General features: G+C 34.5%; 3 protein-coding genes and 1 long non-coding RNA gene across 4 annotated transcripts; 2 read left to right on the top strand and 2 right to left on the bottom strand.

The window, feature by feature from the left end:
- Window positions 1-385: 385 nt before the first annotated feature.
- LOC110412391 (aspartic proteinase 36-like) lies at window positions 386-6,005 on the top strand. Its single transcript, XM_021422922.2, has 10 exons — window positions 386-899; window positions 1,339-1,468; window positions 1,569-1,819; window positions 1,931-2,158; window positions 3,741-3,903; window positions 4,081-4,154; window positions 4,249-4,345; window positions 4,885-4,951; window positions 5,197-5,268; window positions 5,532-6,005. The coding sequence occupies exons 1-10, from the start codon at window positions 628-630 to the stop codon at window positions 5,690-5,692; spliced, it is 1,515 nt and encodes a 504-aa protein (XP_021278597.1). The 5' UTR covers window positions 386-627; the 3' UTR covers window positions 5,693-6,005.
- Window positions 6,006-6,786: 781 nt separating this feature from the next.
- LOC110412903 (polyadenylate-binding protein 7-like) lies at window positions 6,787-9,374 on the top strand. The gene is made up of 9 exons (XM_021423545.2): window positions 6,787-6,967; window positions 7,194-7,306; window positions 7,404-7,597; window positions 7,708-7,961; window positions 8,076-8,185; window positions 8,271-8,460; window positions 8,743-8,915; window positions 9,031-9,135; window positions 9,267-9,374. Exons 1-9 carry the CDS (start codon window positions 6,787-6,789, stop codon window positions 9,372-9,374), a joined length of 1,428 nt encoding a protein of 475 aa, XP_021279220.2.
- Window positions 9,375-10,184: 810 nt separating this feature from the next.
- Window positions 10,185-17,133, bottom strand: AGO5 (Argonaute family protein). The gene is made up of 22 exons (XM_021422380.2): window positions 16,448-17,133; window positions 15,783-16,000; window positions 15,532-15,681; window positions 15,285-15,418; window positions 15,082-15,191; window positions 14,851-14,954; window positions 14,181-14,319; window positions 13,956-14,072; window positions 13,750-13,857; window positions 13,586-13,657; window positions 13,003-13,122; window positions 12,769-12,919; window positions 12,573-12,694; window positions 12,342-12,479; window positions 12,125-12,267; window positions 11,969-12,031; window positions 11,827-11,890; window positions 11,332-11,458; window positions 11,166-11,239; window positions 10,959-11,053; window positions 10,834-10,865; window positions 10,185-10,731 (listed from the first exon to the last, which is right to left on the bottom strand). Exons 1-22 carry the CDS (start codon window positions 16,970-16,972, stop codon window positions 10,556-10,558), a joined length of 2,982 nt encoding a protein of 993 aa, XP_021278055.1. The 5' UTR covers window positions 16,973-17,133; the 3' UTR covers window positions 10,185-10,555.
- Window positions 17,134-23,944: 6,811 nt separating this feature from the next.
- LOC110412237 (uncharacterized) lies at window positions 23,945-26,476 on the bottom strand. The gene is made up of 2 exons (XR_002444847.1): window positions 24,421-26,476; window positions 23,945-24,281 (listed from the first exon to the last, which is right to left on the bottom strand). It is a non-coding gene; the product is annotated as an uncharacterized LOC110412237 (long non-coding RNA).
- Window positions 26,477-27,382: the final 906 nt, after the last annotated feature.

The raw sequence follows: 27,382 nt of genomic DNA, 5'->3' as shown, positions 1-27,382 counted from the left end.
ACTATACCAAATTGTCCAAATTATTTTCTTACTTACTAATTAAGTATATGGTACAAAGACAAGCCTACATTATTTTTCTTAATTAATACTAATCAAGAAAATGGTACAAATGCAACCGCACCATATCTTAGTTGAGGTTTTTTTTTTGTTACATTGTATAAAACCCGAATTTTTTTAATTAAAAAAAAAACACATTAAGATCAATAAAGGCGTACGAAATACGCACATGATGTTAGCTCACCGAACAGGAACACAAAAGAGAAAGAGAAATACTTAAATAATTAAAAAAAATTATAAACTGTAATTACTTATATACATATATTCATAAAAATATAAAAAATATTAATATAAATATGGAACGTAACGTAATCCATGTCTTGTTTAAAACTTGAGTTATCATCGTCTCCCTGTCTTTTGCTTTCTCTCAAACTTTCCTCTATGTTCCCTCACCCAAACTCATTCCTTCCAAATCTTTGTCTTCAAATTCTCTTCCTTCTTGTTTTCTAGCTTCCCTCACAGCCCCTAAGTTTTCCAGCCTTTCACCTTCTTTTTCTTCCGAATTTCCCATTTCTGTTTCGGGGATACATTAAATTATAAAAGAAGAAAGAAGAAGAGGAAGACGAAGGCATGGTACTACAAAGTTTTGTAAGAGAAAGGGAAATGGCGGCGGTTTTTCCCGCCTTGTTTATGATAACAGTGTTGGTTTTGGAGGCTGCGCTGGTTGTGGGTGGTTTTCCTGCGGCTTTGCAGCTGGAGAGAAGGGTTCCTCTGGCGAGTCATGAACTCGAGCTGAGTCGACTCAGAGAACGTGATAGAGTCAGGCATGGAAGGTTATTGCAGTCGTCGGGTGGTGTCGTGGATTTTCCTGTTCAAGGCACCTATGATCCGTTTCTTGTTGGGTAAATAAATTCCAATCAAATTTTATTTTTTTTACCGTCGGAAGAGCTCTTCCTTTTTTTTTTCCCTTTGTTTTCTATTTTTAAATTTTATTTGAGTTTGGACTTGGTTTTGGTTCATGGGTTTCTGAATTTGAATTGAAAAGTTTAATTTTTTGATGGGTTTTTGTGGGTATTTGCTATTTATCATTATTATCAGCTTCTTTCTCTGTTCTTCATTTGTTTAGTCTCTTTTCTTTTTACTCTCTCTTAACGGCTATAAGGCAGTCGTCCTTCCTTTTCCTTTTCCTTTTGAGCTTATTAATTATATTTACTAAATAGTAATGCTTTTTCTCTTTCTCTTTGATTTTGCTTTGCTTTGCTTTGGCCTTTGTTTTCTGTTTCCTTCTTTTTCATTTTTCTTTAAAGCTTACTGATTTTTTTTTGTTTTATTTGTTTATAGGCTATATTATACAAAAATACAAATAGGTTCTCCTCCAAGGGATTTCTATGTACAGATTGATACTGGGAGTGATGTTTTATGGATAGGTTGCAATTCCTGCAATGGTTGTCCTCAATCTAGTGGACTTCAAGTAAAATTCACTTTTCCTTATATTTATTTTTATCTTAAATTATTTCAATTTGGTAATTGATTGAAACAAAAGGACTTGAGCTACTCCGTTTTTGTTACAGATTCAACTTAATTTGTATGATCCTGGAAGCTCATCAACAGCTTCATTAGTCTCATGTTCAGACCAAAGATGTAGTGCAGGTGTCCAATCATCAGATTCTGGCTGTTCAGGTCAGAGCAATCAGTGCAGTTACACATTTCAGTATGGAGATGGTAGTGGAACATCGGGCTATTATGCATCGGATTTGTTGCATTTGAATACAATTCTTGAGGGATCTATGACTACTAATTCTACAGCTCCCATTATGTTTGGGTGAGCTAGACAGAATTTGTCAACAATAAGATACTAATCATGTTTTTTTTTTTTTAATTTGTTTGATTTTAAAGTGGAATTTATTGGCTTAAGTTGTGGATTGTGAAACAGGTGTAGTATGTTACAGACTGGAGACTTGACAAAGTCAGATAGAGCGGTTGATGGAATCTTTGGGTTTGGGCAGCAGAGTTTGTCTGTAATCTCACAACTTTCATCACAGGGAATAACACCTAAAGTGTTTTCCCACTGCTTAATAGGAAATAATGGTGGTGGGGGTATCCTTGTTTTAGGCGAGATTTTGGAGCCAAATATGGTTTACACTCCACTTGTCCCATCACAGTATGTTCTCATTGTAGCTGCTTTGGTTTTCTATCATTTCTGTTTGTGGTCCTTGCATATCTATTTCTTTTTGTTATGCTTTAGTAAGTTTTTTCCATAATTAAACTTTTTGCCTGCTCCTGGTTTTGAAATTGTCATTTTCATAATTTATAACCGTAAGCACTTAGTGATATTTGAAAGGCTTGGAGGAGAAAGCATGACAGAAACGAATTGCACCTTAAGTCAGAATTTTTTGTATCTTCAGTAATTCATTGTTTAGTTATTTACACTTTCTGTGCCTTTTGATTTTCAACTGGTAGCTTTTTCCTTATTATCTGTAAAATGAAAAACATTTTTATCTTTTGTGTGACACGTAGTGGTAATAAGACACATAATTGTACATGCTTAGTTCTATCAGCTTGATGTTCTACTCTTTCTGAAGCAAGTTACCATTATTTGACTAGCTTTCTGGTGTTGAGATCAAACAGAGCATGACGAAAAGCCTGATGATAATGTTGCTTTCCAATCTGCTAATTAGACTTCTATTTTTCTGGTTCAAATGGTACCAGCATATGAACAGATCGAGGGCACCATGTTTGCTAGGCCACCTCATCTGAGACTGTTAAAAATAATGATATTTCTGCAGGCTTTCATGGTTATGGCATAGTTTCCAAGAGAATGAAGTAATAAATCACAATGATACTATCTGCTTTCTGAACTTTATGGGAAATCTGGGTTTATGTTACTAAAATATTGGATAGTCCTTGTATTTAGCAATTGTCTCTATACTGGGGTAGATTAATGTCTCGAACAAGGTTAATCAATCATCAATTCTACTAGCTTCTGATCATAATTTCTTCCATTATTTGGTTGAAGCTGACTGTCATTTGGACATTGTTATGTTCATTATTTGCAGCTTTCTTCTATTTGAATAATTTATTTTCAAATGTAATATAGAAATATCTCTTAGTTCCAATATAAACTATTAATGGCATGAGTCAGAGTAGATATAATTTAATAAGAAGATTAAGACAGCTGTGGTTAGATTATTCTCTTTGGCTTAATTATCAGTCTTAATAATAAAAGTAGCTTACAACATTCTTGAAATGTCGAAAGATGTTATAAAGCTCTAACCTTTGGGTAATGCCATTGGAGGTTTAAAATTTCATATCTTCCATAGTTTAAATAGAGGTGATTTCTTTCTGCTATTGAATGTCATTTGATGGATATAACTCTTTTTTCCTCCTAGTGCGATATATGTTACGTAGCATGTTTACTTACATCAGCTATTAGACCACCAATTTAGACTTGCTTATTTGGAGAGTTCTTCACAATGATACTGATAATCATCTAACAACTTCACAAGTTTCAGCTGATTATAATATTTTAAATATTTAATGATCTTCCTTCTGTGGCAGAGGCATTGCCTCGATAATAGATCCCCTTCGACATAGAGGCCGCAAGTTGAAATCCCCCTTTCTGAGTCTATCAAAAGAAAAAACAAAGATCTTCTTTCTGCTTGTTTGATAACATGCTTTATGATTGGAATATATAATTTCTGATGGTAATTTGCTTAACCATTCTTGAACCATCAAAATTTCAGGCCTCACTATAATCTTGATTTGCGGAGCATTTCAGTTGGTGGACAAGTTTTATCAATTGACCCATCAGTGTTTTCAACATCAAGCAACCAAGGAACAATAGTTGATTCTGGGACAACTTTGGCATACCTAGCTGATGAAGCTTATGATGCCTTTGTCAGTGCTGTAAGTATTCTGCTAGGTTTTACTGAGATTGACATTTTTAAGAAGATTCATCAGCATTTTTTTTGAAAAAATTATGCCGTTCACCTGCTAAGTTTGTCTTTCTTGTTAATGAAACACATGTATATCTGATTGTGAAGCATGTCTTTAATGATCAAAAATTATTCTCCTGTTGTCTAGATCACAAACGCTGTTTCACAAACTGTGCGCCCTGTTCTTTCCAAGGGAAATCAATGCTACCTGATATCCTCCAAGTTGACTTCCCTCAGATATTATTTCATTTTGTTTTCATCAAGTGTTTTATCTTCTAAGATGATTGTAACTGACTTTATGTTAACATTCTTTCAGTGTCACTGACATATTCCCTCAAGTTAGTCTGAACTTTGCTGGCGGTGCATCCATGATTTTAAATCCTCAGGACTATCTTGTACAGCAGAATTCTATTGTGAGTCATCTAAAGCTTTGGACATGCATCTTCCATCTACTTGTATCTTCTTTTTCATTTTATTATATTGTTGAGGATCTGTTTGGTTTTCTTCATTTGGAACAATTGTTGTATAGGGTCCCTTCAACTGGTTCCATATATTTGGCAAGCTTTCCCCATAACTCTCACCCTTTCAAGTCAATTTTATTTATTTTATTTTCCCCCTTAATAATAAATTATTTAGCTAACAATAATTTTATTCCCAAGTAATGCATCTATAAAAATTAGTCCTTTAACATTTAATGGTATATGGTGGATTGTCTCTCATTATTAGCTGCAGCCTTTGTAATCTGTGTTCCTTGCCTGATGTTCTTCATCTTTTTCTTTTCATTTGCTGCTGTCTAATCATTAATTAATGTTTCAATTGCAAAGTGGAAGCATATTGAAACAAGCTTTTAAAATCTAACTGTATCCTGAATGAATCCCTTGTATCTGTGTTGTTTTGTTTTTATTTGATATCCCAAATTTCTGAATGAAATGGGTGACTTCGATTTTTACAGGGTGGTGCTGCCGTTTGGTGCATTGGCTTTCAGAAAATTCAGGGCCAAGGGATAACAATTTTAGGAGGTATTTTCGCTGAGCAGAATGTTTTGATTAATTGGAGAGTGCATAGTTTGTAGGCTTCTTGAAATTTTGGGCCTTTTGGAAAGTGTTTAATTTTCATAAAGTTCTGATTTGAACAATTAGCTATTTGTTAGTGTAAGATTAACTGGTGCATGAGATTTAGTGCTTTGATCAATTAGCTGGATGACTTTTGCCTTCATGATGAAAGCAGCAACCCAGATCAAAGTTTCACCATCTTCCTTTTGCAGATCTTGTTCTAAAAGACAAAATCTTTGTTTATGATCTAGCGAATCAACGGATTGGATGGACCAACTATGACTGTAAGTGCAAATTACGTCATCAAAAATGTGCCTTAGGAGTCTGACATGAGAATAGATTTTGTTAATATAATCTACATTGCAACAAACTCGTCAGTCCTGTAAACTGGTGCTTTTCACCATAATGATATTACAGATTATTAACAATGCCATGTGAAATTACAAAACTGATCCATGTGTTGAAAGTAAGTAGACTTTATAAGCAGCTGAGTGATTTCATTGAGTTTACATCAATCCTGAATCTACTCCCTTGTGCATGTGGTTAGGTTCAATGTCGGTCAATGTCACTGCAAATGTCAATACAGGAAGAAGTGAATTCGTGAATGCGGGGCAGATGAGTGACGGTGGCTCACCACAGAATCAACCAAGGAGCATAAAAGCTTTACTTCTACATGTATTTATGCTTGCCGGTCTACTGTTTTTGTAGCATATACTGCAAGAACTCTGGGACAAACACTCTGGGTTTCATTGTAAATTTTCTGGCCGGTTTGGTATGTATAGCAATTGGCTGAACCATGATTAATTATTTGATTGCTGCCAAGGGCTGCCACAGTGTGCAATACAATTTTAGGTTACATTTCCACGGTTCTGCTTTGTTTCCGAGTGTATTATCATCAGCCATGTAGGAAAATTACAGGTTTTAGGGGGTTACACTATTGGCAGCGGTGTAAATTACATTCAATACAGGATTATTTTATCAGCTAATTTTTAATTTTATACAAACCTTCTTGCATTTGTTACTTCCTGTCCTTCAATTTGTTACTGTCACTAGGGAGAAGAGCTATTTCCAATCTCTTATCCTTCTATCCATCCAACTCGCATATCATTCAAATATACTATTAATCTAAAATGATGATATAAAAAAAGGGGGGATTGCTTTCACAATTGGGCTAGAGGGAGTTGGAGAAAGATAAAAGATTTGTTTTTATTTGTTTTTTTAAGAAAATTGGTTACATCAATTATCAAATTTTTTAAAAAAATTTAAATTTATTTTTTAATGAAGTGCAGTTTATCAGTGTATTAAATACAATCCCTGATTTATTTGTTTTACGTTTTAATTAATCACTGTACATTTATATTATGGACCTAAGTAATGGGCTTGGACTCATTGACCCCATGAAAATATAAATGTGTTATCTCTGTTTAAAAAAAACTTCAAATCCTCCCGTAATAAGGAAACTCTATAGCCTTATAATCGAATTAGGAAAACTACTTCGTCTCAATCTCTGTACGTAAAGTTAACTTTCCACTATTCCCAGCAGGAAACGTATATAAACTTGCGCTCGAACTAGGAAAACTACTTTCGATCTATATATACGAGTCTTCTCTTCTTCACCTATCACTTTTATCTCTTTCTTCGTCGTCTTCTTCTTGTATCTTCTTCCCTCTCCTCTTCTTGAGTTGTAACCTTTTTTCGCTTACTCAAGCTAGCCCCAGTTTTTCATTCGTTTGAAACACTGATCAATATATTTTTATATATATATATATATGGATCAGCTGCCTACACCTGTAGTTTCATCAATGGAGACGGCGAACCTGAATTCTTTGTACGTCGGTGACCTTGATGCCACCGTGACTGAAGCGCAACTCACCGAGTTTTTCTCTGGCATGAATGGATTTGTTTCTGCTGTACTTTGTAAGGACAACAACACCGGACAATCTCTACGTCACGGTTTCGTAGAGTTTGCTGAGCCGGAATCTGGTATGTACTGAGTTCAACTACATGCATTAAATGAAGTGATTGTTAATAAAACAATAACCACGCATGCATGCTATAGCTCTCTTATTTATGCCATGCATAAATAATTAGACATATAAAATTAAGATATACATATATCAGGGTCATGCTTGCTTGCATTATATATATATATAAATATTTATTATCAATTTTCATACTTTAATTTAATTTTTTTTCTCTTGATGATCAGCAAGGGTAGCCATGGCTACAAGGAACAATACACTTATGAATGGTAAAGCCATTCGAGTGATGTGGCGACATGATGACTATAAAACAAATGAGGATGCAAATCTTTTTGTCAAGGTACGTATTACTATGTTCTTTTGATGGAGTGAAGCATTTTATCTTTAATTAAATGTTTGCTTTTATATATTGATTCGGAAATTTGGATATTTGGCAGAACTTGGACTCCTCAATCGACAACATGAAGCTTCAAGCTATTTTTTCAAACTACGGAAATATTTTGTCTTGCAAAGTTCAAGTGTTTGACAATGGAAACAGCAAAGGGTACGGCTATGTTCAGTTTGAAACACCAGAATCTGCCCAAAAAGCTATTGAAGAACTTAATGGTCACTACATCGAAGGAAAGAGAATGTATGTAAAGCAATTATCCCTACGGCTGCTATACTTTTATAAGCTTTGCTTTTCTCTGTTGATGACTGAACATGTACTAACAGTATCTACATATCTTTTCTATGCTGTAGCTATGTTGATCTTTTCAAGAAAAAGGAGGACAGAATTCAATCTGACGTCGAACATACAAATCTGTATGTGAAGAATTTGAAGCAGAGCGTGACGGAAGAAACTTTGCAGGAAAAGTTTTCAGTGTTTGGAAACATTACCAGCTTGGTTATTTCAAGAGACTCCAATGGAGTTTCAAAAGGGTTTGGCTTTGTAAACTTTGAGAGACCAGAGGATGCCAAAAAGGCTGAGGAGTCTATGAATGGAGCACAACTCGGTAAGCCCATTTCCCTTTTGGAAAACCATGACCAGAATGATGACAATTTTTATCAATGTTCTGAATCTAACGTTAGTAATTTATCAACTTGATCCATGCTGTATATATATGCAGAGTCAAAAGTGTTATATGTGGCAAAGGCACTGAAGAAACAAGAGCGGCAACACACGCTTCAGCGTCAGCTTCAGGGAATGTCACTGGAGGAGCAACTTCAACAAGACAAGGTAGGAGAAAATGACCAGAGTTTTTACTTCGGGTGCATTTTTTTTCTTTATTTTTTTAATTTTTTTCTGCTTTCTGATCTTGTAGGGTTTCAATGTATATGTAAAACACATAAATGATGACGTTGATGAAGATCAACTGAAAGAATTTTTTAACATATGTGGAATGATCAAATCTGTTAAGATTATGCGAAATAATAATAGAACAAGTCGAGGTTTTGGTTTTGTATGCTTTTTCAAATTCGAAGACGCTGAACGAGCTATCAGAATCTTCAATGGTAAGTATGCAAGTGTAGTTTATTAAGTTTAATTTAATTTTAGTAGTTATTTTTTTTTCTAAATTCTCATAAGTCGTAGAAATTTCTTTTGTTTTGATTATAGCATGAAATTTCTGAATTTATCCTTTAAAATCTCTCAATAAATAGGCTTCTTTTAGTATTTTGCGTTTCTTTTTTCTTCCACTGTGCATCTACAATATTGTGACATGGTCACAGGATTGCCTTGATCCTTTTGTGTTTGATAATGGAGCTTTAATTAGTTAATCACCTGATTGCTCGTAGGTATCATGTTTCACCGCAAACCTCTACATGTATCCATGGCACAGACTAAAGAGGAGCGAAGCAATATTTGTCAACTCGCTCACAGACAGCGAACAATGGGAGGAATACCTAGACCCTTCAACACTTCTATTACTCCAACATATCCAATCTTCGGTTATCCCCCATTTCCTATGGTAAGTCTTTCAGTAACTTAAGGCCATTGAATAAGTATGATTATGAGTTGATAGGCTCACTTCATCCTTATGGTTGATAATGAGTACTAAACTTCACCTGTTTCGACACTTTCAGGTTCCTGCACAGATTCCAGGCTTTGCAAGTCAACATGGGGAGCGGATGCATGGGCATATGATTGCCCAAAATCGCAGTCACCCATTTCAGCATTCATACCCACAGGTATTTTCCTGTTCCTTTTCCTAACTGACCGTGCAATAGAAGATTTGTACCCCATCTTTTATATATACATATCAGTTAATTTACAGCTGCATCACAGGAAATATTTGATGGGATTATTTTGTGGATTGCAGAGCGCTATTAGTGCAAATAACATGAGAAATAGGTGGAACAACGAAAGGGTTGCGCAGGTGCCAACAACAGCTGCCGCTTTTTCAGTCTTTAATCCTTTTGGCTTTTAAAGAACGATCAAGCTACCGGACAAAAAAAAAGGAAGATGCTGTTTGGAAATGGACAATTAGAGCTAGCTATCCAAGTGGAAGAAGGAATGCATTTTGCTTTGAAGGCCAATGAGATCAGGACAGGGTAGAATATAAGAACCAATGAACTATGCAGGAACCATATCTATCTTATGTAAAACTAGAATATTTTTGCAATGAAATTTTTTTAATATTTTTTTGCATTTATTTCGGATAGTGAATTATTTCCTTTTGATATGGTATTGCCCTTAAGAAAATGTTGTCACTATGATCAATTTATTTAGTATTTTTTTTTTCTCTCATATTGATATTTGATGCTAATGGGTGGCTTAGGTTTGAAAATCTAGAATTGAGTTAAACTATCATGATTGGCTAATATCCCTTTTATTTCTATAACAGTTACAGAACAATTTAAGCTTGGCTTAGTCTTCTTTGAAGAAGGTGAGATCCACAGTTCCAATCTCTTCCCCAAACTTCATGACATGGTCCAAAAGCAAAATCTGTTTTCCATTTCCTAACTATTTTTGTACCCTCCCACTTATACTAACTAATGTGTACCAAAAACAACTTTGTTTTTTACAATCCATTTCCTCGCTCTTCTTCTGGCAATGGCTAGGGAATACTAATGCAACATCAATCAAGAGTCATGTCAACCATGTAAGTGTTAAAAAGAGGGGAAATGATAGATGTATGGAAGGACTAATAAAGCATGATTTATAACTTGTTAGTTTAGCCCCTCAGGTAGCAAATATCTGAATACAATTGCATGTCAAAGGCCAGAAAAAGAAGTCATACTTTAAAACATATTTTTCAATAAACATATTTTTGATAATAGTTTTACTCTGTACACAGCCACATTTCACCTTGGTAACTGAGCAATATGATTCAAAAGTATCCAGCTCAAGAAAACCTCTATCTGTGACATGTACACAAAAACCAAACAAGCCCTGAGCCAAAAAGAATTATCAAGAGGGCAGTCCCCGACTTCCAGGGATAAACAAAAAGTTCAAAAGCTATTGGCAATATTAACCGAGGCAATGTAAGTGTAACATATATGTATGTTGTTGAAGGCTTCAAGATACCCTAAATAACCACCCATTAAACAACGATGCATTGGTGAAAGAAACCCAAATAAAAACATAAACAGAGAAAGACATGCCTATTCAGCAGTAAAACATGACTTCCTTCACATTTTCTCTGATGCTTGGGAGAGGCCGAACCTCCATGTTTCTGTCTCTTGCACTCCGTCTCACATCTGTGGAGCCACTGTCTGAAGTTCCATCCTCTATGTAATAGCGTGCCCGAAAAGCTGCTAGATGAGCATAATATGCAGGAGGCACTGCAAATGTAATCATGATATTATCTGTTAACACTGGCTTAGGAATAAACTGATGACAACCTGAAAACAGATTTAAGAGCAATAAACAAAAAGATCACTAACCTATGGAAACCGACCGAGTACACCTTGCATACCTGTAAATGAGTACAATTATTATATAATAAGTAGAACTAATTTGTGAATTATCTATTACACACTAATTCAGATTATAGAGAAAGATCCATTACGTGTAACATAAATTGTTTGTGAGCACTTGCAAGTTGTCTGCAGTGAACTTGTTTTCATCATACAAGACATGATAATGAGTTGGCTTGCTTGTTCCCTACGTAACGAAAATAGAAAATACCAATTAAAAAGAAAAACAATAACAGACACAAGAAGCATATCATAATTGTATAAAGTGATCATCATATTAGAAGGCAAGCCTAGTTTACCTGGATTCCAGCATGACTATTAAGATAAAAATCAAATTCTGTAGGATGACAAATGGTAGTATCAACAACAGTACCTGCAAAACATGATTGTGGTAAAAAGTTAATACAATTCTAGAGCAAGGGAGGTCCAAAGAATATGATCAATCCCTATTATAACATTAATTACCTGCTAGAATATTGCCACTCCTATCTGTTAGGGTATTCTCAATAGGAAATAAGCGAGTATGATGCCTTTTCTGCACCACAACAAATGTAACTGGTGGCATATAATTCTCCTGTAGTGATGTACAAGCCTGGAAGGAAGTCAATTGCTGGCATCAGCAAACCAAAACACCAAACATTGCACAAATAAAAAGTAGCAGACATTATTAAGCATACCGTGCTAGATGAAAAATCACATACTCCATACAATCTTTGTATTTCCATTTTAAATAAATGCCCCAGTAATTTGACATACAAAGAACCATATAACAGACTATATAGCATTCAAAATAATAGGAGTTATGAGTTTATAAGACAATACTTATAGTTCAGGCTGATGTCAGGCTCAATTAGATTTCTTTTTCAAAAGACACTGAGCTGTCACTTAATCCAAGTGATAGAGCAGGCCTACAATCCCCCCCGCCCCTACCACCACCAAAAAAACAAACCTTTAATATACCTTTCGAATTGCATCCATTTCATAGAGCAGAACTTGACTAAATTGGCCTTCACTAACTCCATCTCTGCCAAATTAAAAAACACAAGATCAGTAATGCCACTAAAAACATTCAAGAATTTGGGTGATCAGAAACAAAGGCTACCTGTAGAAAATAATCCTGGAAGGTTTTTGCCCAGTTGATTTATAGAAAGCCATAAGCAATTCCCTGAAGAAACAAGCAATATTATGGAAATAAGTAGACATCTTCCAATAACACTGTAACATGGTCCTAAAAATAAAACCATATTCACCTCCATACCTAATCATTCCACTATGAACAACACCCTTCTGAGGATCCTGAACTATTTTATAGAGATCCTGGATTATTTCCTCCCGATGAGACTGGGCAGAGACTATTCCTCGATACTTAGTAACCTCTGGCCAATCCATTGAAGCAACCACCTGAAGCCAGTCAATTACCTCTTAACAGGATGCAGAAACAGAAAAGGGACAATGGTGAACATGACTATGCTTACTGCAGCTATTGAAGGACTAGAATCTTCCCCGGGCTTTGGATGAGTGACATCCGCACCAAATATAATTGTAGGGATATCAGTTACAAGAGGAATTTTTCTTTCAATAGCATCATTCAGCACGGTATTACGTCCCCCAACCTGTTAAATTCACAATTCTCAAAAATGACTAAACAAATACCAAAAGAAGTCAACATCATAAATCCCAAATAACCAATGAGGCAGAAAAAGTACCTTCACATTGATCTTCAGAGCAAGATTTTCAAGATATTGAGGCCTAAAGTTTGAAGCTTGCTTGGGCTGACAACATTGAGAAACAATACCTAACTCCGTCTCACATATTCGTTTAATTTTCCCTGTAAGCAAAACGATTTTAGTTGCAAAGAGAAACTAGAACTGTCGAAATACTTTTTAAATCTGGATCTCTTACCATATGAGCCACTCTCATCAGGTAAAATAATTATCAACAACTGAAGTGGCCTCTTCTGCCCTGTAGATTCCTTGTAAACAGCTAAGAGAGTTTCATCAATTCTATCAGGACGAGCTGAACGAATACGGACTGAAGCAGTATGGTAAAATACCTTGTATAACAAGCAGATGAAAAATCAAGTCAATTACTGGATAACAAACAAAAAATCAACATGTAAGAAACTGCACGGCATACCATTCCTTTGTTATTACACATTTTCACCAGTTCCAGACAGAAGTGCTCTGATATATTTTTATATTCGGAGGAGAAGTTCACACAAGTCCAGTAATCCACTCTCCCACCATTCACCATTTTCTGCAGAACCAAATAACAAAAAAAAAATCAGTGAAAAATCATGGTCTAACAACACTTCACACAAACGACTACATTTGCCTTCAGGTTCCACGGGCTATGTAAATAGGGTTCCACTACTAGTAACTCCAAGGAGACCATTCTTCTAAACCCTCAGTGAAGAAAAGCATCATTCTGCAAATTTTCAACTGGACATAGTATTAAAGATGCTCCAATCACGCCCAGAGTTTATCCAATATAAATTCCCCAAAAGAATTTAAGACACATTACAATGTCAAACATACAATGTGAAAACACGTGCCACTCCAGTTCCTTTGGAAATTTAATCTTTGGTGCAAGAAGAAAGGGCTGACACATCATATTGACTTGGTTCTGATTTCTCTATTTTTTTAATAATACTGCTTCAGAAATATATAATTTTTCCAAAGGAAATGAACGACACAATCAAAGAAAACTAGTATAGCACCTTGTTGATCATGTTCCATGCCCCATACCCAGGATTAACACTTCGTTCTCGTCCAGTATCATGATACTTAAGCTGCAGCAACCAAAACATTCAAACGCCACATTTCATATTAAAATACCAAGCATGATTTCTCTTGAAAATATAACATCTTGGCATGTACTTACCATTGGAGCAGGCAAAACTCGCGCATCAACAAATGCAAGTTCTTGTCCAACTTGAATTCCAAAATCATTTACACGCTCTTCTCTGTTGAAATTATTATTGTGCACCATCTGCAGCAACATGAGATGCCAAGGCAAATCATTGTTCTTAATTAATCAACATAAAATTAGTCCTGCTATCAGAAGAAAGTATCTCAATGTTGCTGTACCCTTTTAATATCCCTCTCCCTATCAGATGGACGTCTACAGGTTGCTTTCAACAGAGCTTTTACTTGTTGATCATTTAGCTTTTTTGTGTATCTCTGTCCTTCAACAATTTGGCACAGCTGCATAACAAACAAAATCATATATGAGAGAAGGGTCAAAAATATCAGTATTGCAAATGGTGAAAAAATAATAAGAAGAAAATAATTCCATATCCATATAAACTGAACCTCCATTGGCACGTAAACAGGTTTTGCTTCACTTCCAGATTGAATGGCAGGCAATGATGCATATTTAAGCACAATATTGTATTTTTCACGGAAATACTGGACCACAGACACATCTGTTCTATTGTCGTCAAGAGTAAACCTAACAAAACCGAAATTTGCACAAAAGTATAAAAAGACTAGATAGGAGGAGAGAAAAGGAGTTAGAATACAGGAAAAAAAAGAGAGCATTATACCATTGATGACAATATAACAGAGAAAAAAAGGTTCAGGAATCAAATGTTATACAATTATTTTACTTATTAGAGAAATCTTCATCTTGTAAAGCACCTCTCTCTTTCCTGAGATATCCCTCACAATCCCATTCAAATATTTTATAATCTACCATTCAGTATCATCCAGACGAGTAGTTTAAGGTCTTTGCACAGCGATGATGGTAGCTATTGACTCACATATCTAGCATGAAATATATTCTGGAACAAGTTGATTATTAACTCTGATCAATTTGAATATGGAACTTATTTGGGTAGCAAACATATGAGACAGCCCCAAGCAATCAAATTGTGACAGAACAGAGGTCACCCAAAAACAATTCTACCATACTGGCCCAAAAAAAGTTACTTTAGTATTTCAAATAGCTTCAAATAATTATAAGCAATTATAACAAACTGACGTTAACTGGCTTATTGGCATTCTGGATATGCCAACGATTTTGCAAGTTTTTGCATACGCCATGTGGGTAAGTCGCACCTTCACCCCTTTCAAGGCCTTTTTCACCTAAAAATCATGGTGATAGAAACAACATATAAGAAATTCCAACCACTTTGATGATATATAACACTTTTAAACAAATGAGTGACCATACACAGAAATAGTAAGAACAGAAGGAAAAGGAGAATAATACTTTAACATGATCTTGATCAGACAGAGGCCTTGACAGGCTTATTTGCCTGAAATGTTTGGTAACGAAGTCCGTAACTAAAAGTGGCTCATAGAATGATCGAGCAGACAAATCTGTAAAGCAAAACCAGTTCAACTACAATTAAAACATTAAGTACAAGTGGCTACACAAATCTTATGAAGGAACAACAAGCATGGAACAGCTACCTATATTAAGAGATAAGCCCATTTGAGTGGGCCGAAGACTCTGATAATACCCCATCCAGTACTCTATTCCATTACCAAGCCCTCCTTTACCACCTAAATGTGGGTGGAAAAATGACCTTCCCACCACAGTATAACTGCAAAAGGAAGTTTCAAATAGATTAATCCGCTACAGAGGCATATAAGTTTAGTGTCAGCAATTTACTAACAACAAATACTGAACATTCTAAGATTATCAACAGGCGAGTACATCTCAGATGGTTTAGCCCTAAGAACAACATCCAGCACTTGAATAGTTTCTTGAGGAGCTTCAAAATGCCTTCGACGCAAGAACTCCCACAAATAATGAAGATCAGGTTTCGATGCCAATTTGACCGCCACCTTAAATTGCCGTTCCTTCCTGCAATAACAGACAACCAGAGAAATAACCCTTAGACAAAAATGACACTAAATAAAAACTAAATTGCATATAGACACCATCTTAATATACAACAATATTACCTTGCTGAACTAGATGAACTACCACCTTGGTCTTCATCCGTTATCTTAACAAGAAACTCCTTTGACTCGAAAGGCAGCGCACCAGCTGTGTACAAGCTCTTCCCGCCATCGTAGGCTGGACACCGACCACCAAGGTGTGACTGCTTGTACGACTCAGTAAATTGTTGCATTATAATTCTGTTCACCTTCTTTGATGTTACCTCAGGAGTTATAGAAACCTATAACCCATAATAAAGTACCAAAAGCTATTAAAAGAGAAACGAAAAAATGTAAAAGAAAACAGAGATGGCAATGAGGTAAATAAATAACCAAACAGAAGAAACCACTAATATACTCAAAGAACAGGGAATAAACAAAGTAGCGTAAATAATATAAGCATATAATTAACAGTTGAAATCCTCCATAATTTGCTTCTAACATAAATTAAAATTAAAAAAAAATCTATAAAAGAAATTACTAGAAGCCTTCCACGAACAGAAACGAAAACGAATTAAAAATAAAAATTAAAAAAAAGGACAGAGATATAAGCAAAAACAAAAACAAAAGAGAAAAAACCTTACAAAAATAAAACGATTAAAACAACGAAGGAAGGCCAACAAATGACAAGAGTAGGGAGTGGCTAAAAATCAATAGGAAAGACAGGAAAAAAGAAGAGAGAGAGTTACATCATAGTGATGAAGATCTTTGTCAGCCACCTCAACGAGGAAATGATTGGCTCTAACCCTACATTTTCTACCGACTCGACCTACACCAGGCCTTTGTGGGAACCTAATCGCCTTTGACGACGACGGAGGAGGAGGAGGCGCCGTCGTCGCAGCCTCTGGCTCCAATGTAAGCTTTTGCGGGAACTCCCTCATCAGTGATTCCGCACCAGAACTCGACGAAGGATGATATGCCGGAGCCGTAGACGTCGACGGGGCAGAAGGAGGTGGCTGAGTAGGAGCCACCTGAGGAGGAGGCTGAATAGGAGCCACCTGAGGACGAGGCGGAGTGTAAGAGGAATAAGGAGGAGGACCAGAGGGTCCACGACCTCCACCAGCGTCACGACCTCTTCCTCTATCACCACCGCCACCGCGAGAGAGAGACGGAGACGGTTGACCACGACCAGAGTCCTGTCCCCGGCCACGTCCACCACCGCCGCGACCGCGACCGCGACCGCGACTACGACCACCAGCGCCACGTCCAGACATTGCCGTTGAACTATAGAGAGATAGTGTCAAGATGAAAACTCAAAAAGCAGGAAACAGAATACAAAGATGCTACCGTTAGCGGGAGAGACACGCTCCGAAAAACGAATTGAAAGAGAGTGAGCCTTTCTTTATAGAAGCACAGAGAGAAGACTTGGGAAGACGCGCGCCTATAATGACTCATTTGATAGGTGATGGACAGTGACGGCTATGACGTTGCTTTTAATGACGAATTTACGCCCGCTGCTTTAACAAAATGTCGGATGAGTCTTAATGACTTTTTGTGTTTCTTCTTTTGTTTTTGTATGAAAACGTTTAACGACTTTCTCGTGCTTTGGCTTTGTAGAAGTTTTTATGGGTGGGAGTACCCCTGGTGGGTACGAATTTGAAGGGTCAGGGGTGCCGTGACAGTTCTGTTCTTCTTTGTTTTAACTAAAATAGTTACCAATTAAAAATACTTACCTGTATTTTGTAAACAAGATCTATTTTACTAATTTTATAAAAATTTAAATATATTTTATAAGAGGTAATACAACGAACATTTTTAGTATTTATGATACTTATTATACATGCATTGTTAACATCTTTATTAAATCTTAATGATGATAGTAAGGATTCATTAATTAAATTATCTGATTAAATATTTACATTAACAACTCAATAAAATTTAATATTCAAAAAATATAAAAATTTCATATAACAAACAAACGGTGATTAAAATGCTCATGATTTTGTGATATTTACTAATTAAAAATGCTTGTGTGTAATTATAAATAAGATCTATTTTACTAATCTTATAAAAGTTCAAAAATGTTTTATAAAATGCAAAACAACAAACATTTGTAGTGTCCACGATCGTTAAACATCTTTATCAAATCTTAATGATGACAATAAAGATTCATTACCTCAATTAATTGATTCAATATTTGCATTAACTCAATAAAGTTTAATATTTAGTAATGAAACGTTATTTCCCGATTACCTTCTTCATCGTCAATTCTCGCAATCAAACCTGTACATTTTAATTTGTCTTTCTTTCTAAAAGGCTTGCGATTCACTAAACAAAAAGCTTTTAGTGAACTATTGAAACTAAAGAGAGAGTACCAAATGCTGACGGTTACGGATGTGACTAACTTTCAATGGATGTGAAGCCATCAAGTTCAAACGAACAATATAACTAGTGACAATAAGAATTCATAAATTTAATTAATTGATCAAATATTTACTTCAAAAATAAAAAAAAATATTTATAAAATTAATAAAATTCTCTATAAAATACAATGTGTGATTAAATATATTTAAAATTTCACGATATTTAATAAAGATACTTTTATATCTATATCAATACTATTTATTTTTTTAATAATATGGATGTTCAGAAATGCTCTCTAAAATGCAATGAACATAATCGGATTCCAACTTACTATAATTACACCTTTCCCATCTTTATTAACATCACTTATGTTTTGCAATTGCTAGTATTTGTTACTTCAAATTTTATTGGTGACAGTAAAGATTCATAAATTGAATTAATTGATCAAATATTTGCATTGGCACCTTAATAAAGTAAAATTCATGTAAGTACACAAATTTTCTATAAAATGCTATGTGATTAAACATACTCATAATTTCCTGATACTTACTAATTAAAAATATTTATGTATATTTATAAAGAAAATTTATTTTACTAATACTATGGAAGTTCAAAGTGTCTTATAAAAGGCAATACAATTAACATATATGATGTCTATAATATTTTTTATACATATGTTACAAGAGCACATTTTTAATTCAAAATGCATTTCTATTAAAAGAAAGAAAATTCTTATTTATAAGCTCAAGATCCATCTTATTTATTACAAAAGTGAGATATGTAACATTCTATCTCACCAAATTATGTAACTCCTCGTTGCATTAATTCTTTCACTCATAAAAGAGAATGACTCACTTTGATCGGAACTTACTTCAATCCGAATATCTCTTATGCATCAAATATTACTAGTGAAAGTAAAGATTCATAAATTCAATTAATTGATTAAATACTTGCATTGACAACTAAATAGAATTAAATTTTTGAATATAATAAAATAAAATTCATGTATGAACAAAAATTCTATATAAAATGTAATAGATAATTAAACATACTTGTAATTTCATGATACTTACTAATTAAAAGTACTTATGTATATTTATAAAAAAAATTTATTTTACTAATATTATGAAAGTTCAAAACTGTCCTATAAAAGGCAATACAATGAACATATTTGGTGTCCATGATACTTATTATACATATGTCAGAGGTCCAATTTTTAATTAAAAATACATATTGGTTAAGTAAAATAAAACTCTTATTTATAAATTCATTACTCATTTTATATCTTACAAATGTAAGATACGAAATATTTTACCTTACCTAATTGTGTACCTTTTCATTACTTTATGACAAGACAAAAAATAATATTTTTGAAAAGAAGTAATAAAGAGTCTAATAATCTAATGGTCTTTGAATGAGAAAATGACATAATTGTTTTTCTTAAATAAAAAATAATATAATCTTTATCTTGAGAGCTTGCATTATGTGCATACATTTCAAACCATTTAATACAATTCATCCATGACGCCTAATTCAAACTCATTATGCATTAACCTAAATCACTTGTAAAAACTAATTAAATATGGCTCATTGGTTATTAATTAATTCTTTCTAATTACTCCTATTGTATTAATACTTTATCAAAAACTTTGTTTAACATTGCATATTAAGTTCAAGGGCAAAACAGTCAATGCAACAAAGGAGAAAACCATATACGTCACTCTATCGGGGACATATCTGCCGAGGCGAAAACGGCAGCAGGCGACCAAAACCGGGACCCACCACCTCATTCACGCCATTTTTTGCAAAAACGACGGTCGACCTCACCGCCCAATGGCCAATCCCCTGGAGCGGTCTCAGGCTCTCGCCTTCCTCGTTTTGTTTTGCACGAAAATCCACTGAACATTAATAGACTCAGAGCTGAAGTAGAGTACAATGACCCTTCCTCGACACGTGTCATTCATCAGTGCTAAGTTGAGCACTATTTGAAAAGCAATCAACAAAACGACAAAATAAAGGGAAAAAAAACAAAATTCATTATTTTCTCTGTAACCAGTAAGAGGGGGCGCTGATGCGACGATTCCTATAGAGTTAGTAGAGTTATAGTGGGCTCCATCGTAGAAGATTATTTATATACCGTATTTTTTAATTTATTAATAAATATTTTTTAAATAAAGAGTGGATCTTGTCCGTACGGTTAACGGACGTTTGGGGGACTATTATCTAAAATAAAAAAAAGGGAGAAAAGTGATAGTATAAAAACAGATTCTACGCAAGGGGAGCGACTCACGAAGGAAGGTGCTTTTAAAGGGGGTAATTTGAAAATACAATGTCACCCTCTACTTTTGGGCCACGTTTCGACATGGGACCGCATATCTCAGAATTTTGACCAATAGGAAAAGTTTGGTCAGTATCATGTCAAGAGCATGAGCTCAGTGGATGATTTCAAGTCAATACCTGATGCAAGAAGCTTTTGTTTAGGACGTTTACTTAGCAGCAGGGGTTCTTTTGAGTGGGGCTCACCAAACTTCAGATCCTCATATTTTCTTTGGAAAAGAAAAGCGATGAAATGTGCTGACTTCCTTTATTGACCTTTTTTTTTAAAAAAAAATTATTCCTTTTTATGAGGAAAAGGAAATGATACTTTTTGATTTCCCAACTTTTCGCTTTTATCCTTGTCGCATGTAAATTTTCTATTGTGAATCATCACAAAGTGCATCTAAAAATAAACATTTCATTAGAGGTGAGAGTATATTTAATTTAACTCTTTATAATAATAATAATATTTTTAAAACAATTCATGAATTTTTTATTAAACAAATGTTAACCATATTTGAAACTTGAGTAATTGATCTTAATTAATAATAAAGGTGTATATCTATATATATATATATATATCAAATAATACAATGAAAATCCTCATTACTCAAATAAAAAATCATATTTAATATTTTTGAATATGTTTTGAGAAATGTGACCCTCTTTTGGCACATGTTATCAGGCAAAGCATTGCAAAGCAGTACCTACTTAGTATTCTGGTTGTCTAAAGTTTGTACCTTTAGTTTAAACTTTTGTTTATGGTTATCTCTTTTTCTTTTGACGTTAACTTTAGTTCTAGTATCAAAAAAAGATAAAGATGATCAAAGTGTCCGCAATGCCAGCATGTAGCTTTTTCCTCATCTCAGTTGATTATTCATGGGACATCTTCGAAAAAGCAACCCTGAGCTAACCCTTGCCCATGGGTTTCCTCTGACGTTAAATATAAATAAAATTAAATATTTATTTATTTTTTTAAAGTGTCGTATCTATCATTTGCCTCATGAAAACGCACAGACAAAGAGGAAACTTATGCCAATGGTTTCGACACGTCTTATTATTTAAAGTAAGCACGTGGCTTAATTAAATAGATAAATTATATCTGCATTAAATGACGAAGTGGGATAGGAACAAAGTTTAATTTTCATGCTGTCATTGTCCATTAAATGTTGCAAAGACTAAAGCAGATGGCCAATCAATGTGACACTACAAGACTAGAGAGGAATGCCCCCTTCCTACGCCGGTGAAAAATATTGTCTTAATTTGGATTATTATGTTAGTTTGTAAAAATTATTTGATTATTTTTACATTTTTGTCTTAATTGATAGGAAGATTTATAATTTAAATTATGTTGGACGGAAAGAATAATGTAAGAAATTGGAACCAGATAAGACAAAAATAAATTTATTGGTAGTTGTTGGTAAAGTTAGTTATTAATAATATAAAATACAACATTATATTATTTGATTTGATATCATTGAAAATAATCCAGATGTGATCGTTTTTTATAATAAAAATTTGAATTTTTTTAAACTAATTTCTCCTCTCTTTTGTGTTTTGGTATATTTTTTGTTCAACTCTTTTCGTTTTTTCCTTTGATCTTGCGACGGTATCGAAAACAAAAGGCATTGAAGAGGCTTCGGAGTGCCACGTAGCACTCCGAAGAACCTCTGAACTGTTTCACAGAATCACAGTTTATGTTATATGATGGGTAATCTGGGTCTATGGCTGGCAAAAGTGCTCGATGTGATGCAACAAAGCTCACGCATGGATGATGTCTGTATCTTAATTGCTCGAGAAGGATATATGATGTCTATTTCCACTGTGGAAAAAAGTTCGAATTGTCACCGTTAAGTTTGCTTGGTCTACTTTCCCTCTCTGCGGTCTGGGTTAACTCTCAAAAGGCAAGACAAAGCCTCGGTACTCTACTAAGCAACTTTTCAACATCTTCATGTTAACAATGATTCATGTTCTTGAGATGAGTGAGAGAACAAAAAGGTCTCAGCATAAAAAAGTTACTAGAGGGAAAGCCCATGGCAAGAAGGAATGGTGTTATTATTCTCCTTGTAGAATTAGTATAAGTTCTTTTTACTGGACTGTCTGCCTTGGCCGGTGGAAGGCAACCTTTTTCTCTTTTATCTACCTTTTTTCTCCACCCTTTTTCCACATGAACCGACAGAGGCCCGGGTTAGGGATGAAGTTGGTTCCTCACAAATTAAGCACAACCTTCATCTAGAAGCTTAGGAGTGGATCTTCTTGATTTGATGACGGAGTGGTTGAAGCAAGATGGAAAAGGGATTTGACTTTGGTTCAAAAGATTAAGAACTCAATTAATTAGTTGACGACAGCCAAATTAGACTCCCCTACAATGGTGGTAATATGCTTTTATTGTTAATAAACAATTGGAATTAACGTGATTTTTGGGACCACCAAACCCCCCAACCAATCAAAATGAAAAGCCCTTTTGGTTAGTCAAACTAATCAAATTCAGACCATCCATGGCATTGTGCTAATCCACTTTATTCAAAATCTCTTTCATTGGGACATTGTTATTGTCAAGAGAATTCTTTGCTTAATGATATAGTCCAAATCCAACTCCAAGAGGCTTCATGGTAACTTCCATCATCACAAAATCCTTTTTTTTTTTCCCCAAAAACCAAACAAAATTCCTCAAGTAGCTATGATGAGCACTTTGTAAGAAAGGAGTTCCGTACAAATCAGAAGCCCCGTGAAAGCTTGAAGTTAGTTTATTAATTAAATACTATACCAAATATGCAAATGATGCGGAGAAGCCCTCAAGGAAAAATAAAAACAAATATGAATGTTTTTTTTTATATATAATTATTAATTCAATGATGAAGACTTTCTATAAAGAATAATTTGTGAAATAATATTTCATAATATTTATTTTGATAATGATACGTCACTGTAATTGTACGAGAAAGTTATTTTTTGATTAAAAAATTTATCAAATTAAAGTAAAGGTTATGTTCGTAAATTGAGATCAAATCAATGAATTTATCAAATTAGTTGTGGAAACTCGATATTCGTTTTGAAGTGGTAAACAAAATGTACATGGTCAATCTGACAGCAAATCCATAGGGAATATATTTCATTTCTTATTTCCTTGTCAATTAAGAGCAGTTGAGAGAATACGATTCTTTTATTCTCAGTGGAAAATGATTGGCGGAGCTTAGCAGCTATAGAAGAATATAAGTTGCTTTTCTGTTGTATAAAACTACAACGGAATCGTAATTTAACACTGAAAGGTACATAATAGAATCTCCAAAATTTGAGTACATGTTCTGATTTATTGTTTGATTCTATTTCTACCCCAGTAGACAACAGTCCGGGGAAGGAGGATTTGATTGGGCCCAAGAAACAAGGTTGCACTTTCGAAAGGCTTGAACTGAGTGATGGAGAGAGTTCAGTTTGGGCTACGTCCATCCCATTTTGTAACGCTCGTTAAGGGCTTGTAGTACATGTTATTGGGCTTTTCAGATCTCAAAACCCAACTCTTCCAACGAGAAAATACATGCAACTTAGCTCAAATAAAACAGTGATCATTTGAAATGCAGAAGATAGAGAACTCTATTAACCAATTTCCATCATCAAGTAGTAGGCTATCAAATACAGTAATAAGGTCATCCTCTTTCCTAAGTTACTGCTTGCTAGTAAAAGACTATACAATCTTACGAAACTGATAAAATACCAACTGATGCACATAATGAAGACTATGGAACTATTGCTCGTCACAACCACTGATTGAACTTTGTTTGGGGTTTCAGTTTTAGTCCTTAATTGATCTGTTCCAGAGGCGAGAAGACCATGTAGATAACACTTGTCATGGAATATTGAAGATGCAAGACCTTTTCCGCAGCCTCTTAGGCACTGTCCAAGAAACTGTTGACCATAAAAAGCCACCATGGTTGAATATAGGCATCAAGAATAACAGACTAAAGGGTTAATCGTAATACATGGGAAGAGCAAGAAAGAGGCAAAAAGAAACAAAGGACAAAAAGCAATAAATGATACCACATACTTGTCTTGGCTCGTCTTCGATCACTGGAATGTCTCCAGTTTGTCTCTTAGATTTTTAAAGCCTGGTTCCGCCTTATAAATGGAGTGAATAAAAAACCACCTTTCTAACTTAAAAGGCAGTTTCAATTCAAGACTGAGGACCTCTTTAGTATTGCAATGGTTACCCAGAACAACTTTTGAAGATCTGGCCGTAAAGCAATGCCAAATAAGGTCTAAATTGATGAGCCTAAGCCATGTGAACTGATGTGAAAGACCCAAATGATATATAATATAAACATCATCTGGAATTTAGCTTAGAAAAGCAAAGGTTATAATCGAATGCAAATTCCCTACCACTTTTTGCGCCTCGTTTCCATTTTTACACATTAACTTTTAATTATTTTTTCTATTTTTATACCAAGCGTTCTAATTTTTCATTTCATGATAAAACATTAGCTAATGATGAAACAAAGTAACTGATGTCATTTTGCTTTTGAAAATACTTAAAACAAATTTTAATTACACAACCCTTAAACAAAAATAAAATCAAACATTAGGTTTTCTTTTCTATCGACTGTTGTCATTTTCTGTTACTTTTCTTTTCACAATCTAATCATTCAGCCTTTTGGAAGTTTTTCTAGATACTTTTGATAAATATAAAATTGAACAAACCTCAAAAGCTAAAGAGAAAAAACTTTACAGACATTGAAAGATTGGATAGTGAAAAGAAAAACCAGACAAACCGAAAAAAGGCGATACCCAACAGAAAATAAATCTAATACTTAATTTTATTTTTATTTAAAAATTGTGTAATTAAAAGTATAAGTGTTTTTAAAAGCAAAACAATTCAATTACTTTATTTCACCGTTAACTAATGTTTTATCATTCAATTCAAAGTCAAGACGCTTAATGTGAAAATGGAAACAGGGAACAAAAAGGACAGGATTTCTATTCGTTATAATCAGAAAAAGTTGTAACTTTCCCTTTGCAAACAGAAAGTTACACTCTCTCCATTACCAAATATGGAAATATTTTCTTCCCGATTAAAATATAAATAATGTCCTCCACTTCCTATATACCAACTCCAATTCGAAAAATGACACTATATGTAAGAAACTCATGATAGCCCTCAAAGAAAGCACAATCCACTCTCTATTGGGTGGATGGTCAAGGATTATGGCTTATAAGTGAGCACTTACCCCTTTCCCAAACAAGATCAGAGGACAAAAACTGTGAAGGTGCTTTTTCTTAAAACACAAAACCGTGGTAACCTAACGCATGTAAGTTCCATATATTTCAACCAGCGATAGATTACCATTAAGGTTGTGCGTGCTTGATATATGAGAAGTGGAGAATATTCCTTGTATTTTAGTCTTCAGCTAAGAAAAATACAAGAACACTATCAATATATAATTTTCCTCAAGAGTCCGAACACATGTTCTGACCTCAGCATAATACCATCATCTAGTTCAAAACAACCAACCTCTAATATAATGGCCCCACAGCTCAACATTGCATTGCCCCATTCAGTGGCACAACCAAGATTTTACTTTGGACGGTGAACAAGAAGTGAGTCGGTCATGGGGTCTTGGGGCAATGAAGCTTGAAAAATAATTCTATTGCAATATGTTTTACTTGGAGGAAATTCCTTGTATTTTAGTCTTCATCTAAGAAAAATACATGAAAACTATCAATATATAATTTTCCTGAAAAGTTGAAACACACGTTCTGAAATCAGCATAATACCTTCATCTAGTTCAACACAACCAACCTCTAATATAACACCCCCACGACATAGCACCGCACCACCCCATCAAATGGCAGAACTAAGATTTCAACAGCAAAAAGTGGTGGGTCGATTGTGGGGTCTTAGGGCAATAGAGCTTGAGAAATAATTTTACCACGATAAGTTTTATGTCAACTAAAATTACTTATTGACTAATTACTGTGTAATCATCTCACCAAATAGAAAAATTATTCGTACTATATAATTCTAAGAAAAATAAAAATATATTATAAAATTTTAAAATTTTTAGAGGACAGAAACCCGGCTAATGCAATAAAACATTTTAACCATACATCCCGTCCTCTCAAAAATTTTAAAATTTTATAATATATTTTTACTTTTTGTAAAATTTTGTAATTCTACCCCTCCAATAATTTTTTTTTGTATTTGATAAAATGCTCTATAGTAATCAGTCAACAACGAATTTTAATAAACTTAAAAGATTAAAGTAAATTCTATTAAAGTAGATTTATTCTCTAACATCCAATACAAGACCTCAGAACTGACCTCTCTCTTGTTCATCCCCAAAAGCGAAATCTCCGCCCCCAACCTACCCACCAAACTGAACCTAGTGATACATGGCTAAAGAAGGGATTAAAGCATGATCCATCCGCTGCTCAAATCACAGAATAAAGAGTAGGAATGGAAGAATCCCTAAACTAAACAACCGCAAAATTAAGCATCAGATCGTAGAGTAATACTGTAAGGTTTGATCATATCCAGAAATGATTTAATACAATAAACAATATTGCAACTTCCAAGTAAACACAGTTTATAAACCTCAAAGTAACACAACCAGAAACTAGATCAACAATTCCACATCCTAAACATCACCGAGCTCACAGAATTAACAGAGTATGAATCAACCAAAAGGCATAAATATCAGAATCTTGGCCTATAAAAACAATGTTGCTCAAAGATAGAACTTGACATATAAAAAAAAGGTTAAAAGGAAGCAGAGAGTGGAAGAATCTAAGCATAAGATTCAGAAACTCAGCTGATAGAGAACCATGTCTGTTGCCACTCTGCTTGCACCTCAGCACCAAACCTTGCAAATACCAGAAGAACCGCGAAGCGGTTCGAAGCTTTAAACCCGGAAAAGATGTTTCTGGAAGTTGATGTCATTGGCACGTGCCATCCACTGACTTCCCACGTGACACGAATCACCTCCTTCCATGCACTCCATAAAGCGAGAAAA

The sequence above is a fragment of the Theobroma umbraticum genome, unplaced genomic scaffold, assembly GCF_002168275.2.
Source record: "Theobroma umbraticum cultivar Fairchild unplaced genomic scaffold, ASM216827v3 scaffold_95.0, whole genome shotgun sequence".
NCBI classification, from domain to species: Eukaryota; Viridiplantae; Streptophyta; class Magnoliopsida; order Malvales; family Malvaceae; genus Theobroma; species Theobroma umbraticum.
Note: the sequence above shows the minus strand (reverse complement) of the source record. Positions and strands in the feature narration are given on the sequence as shown.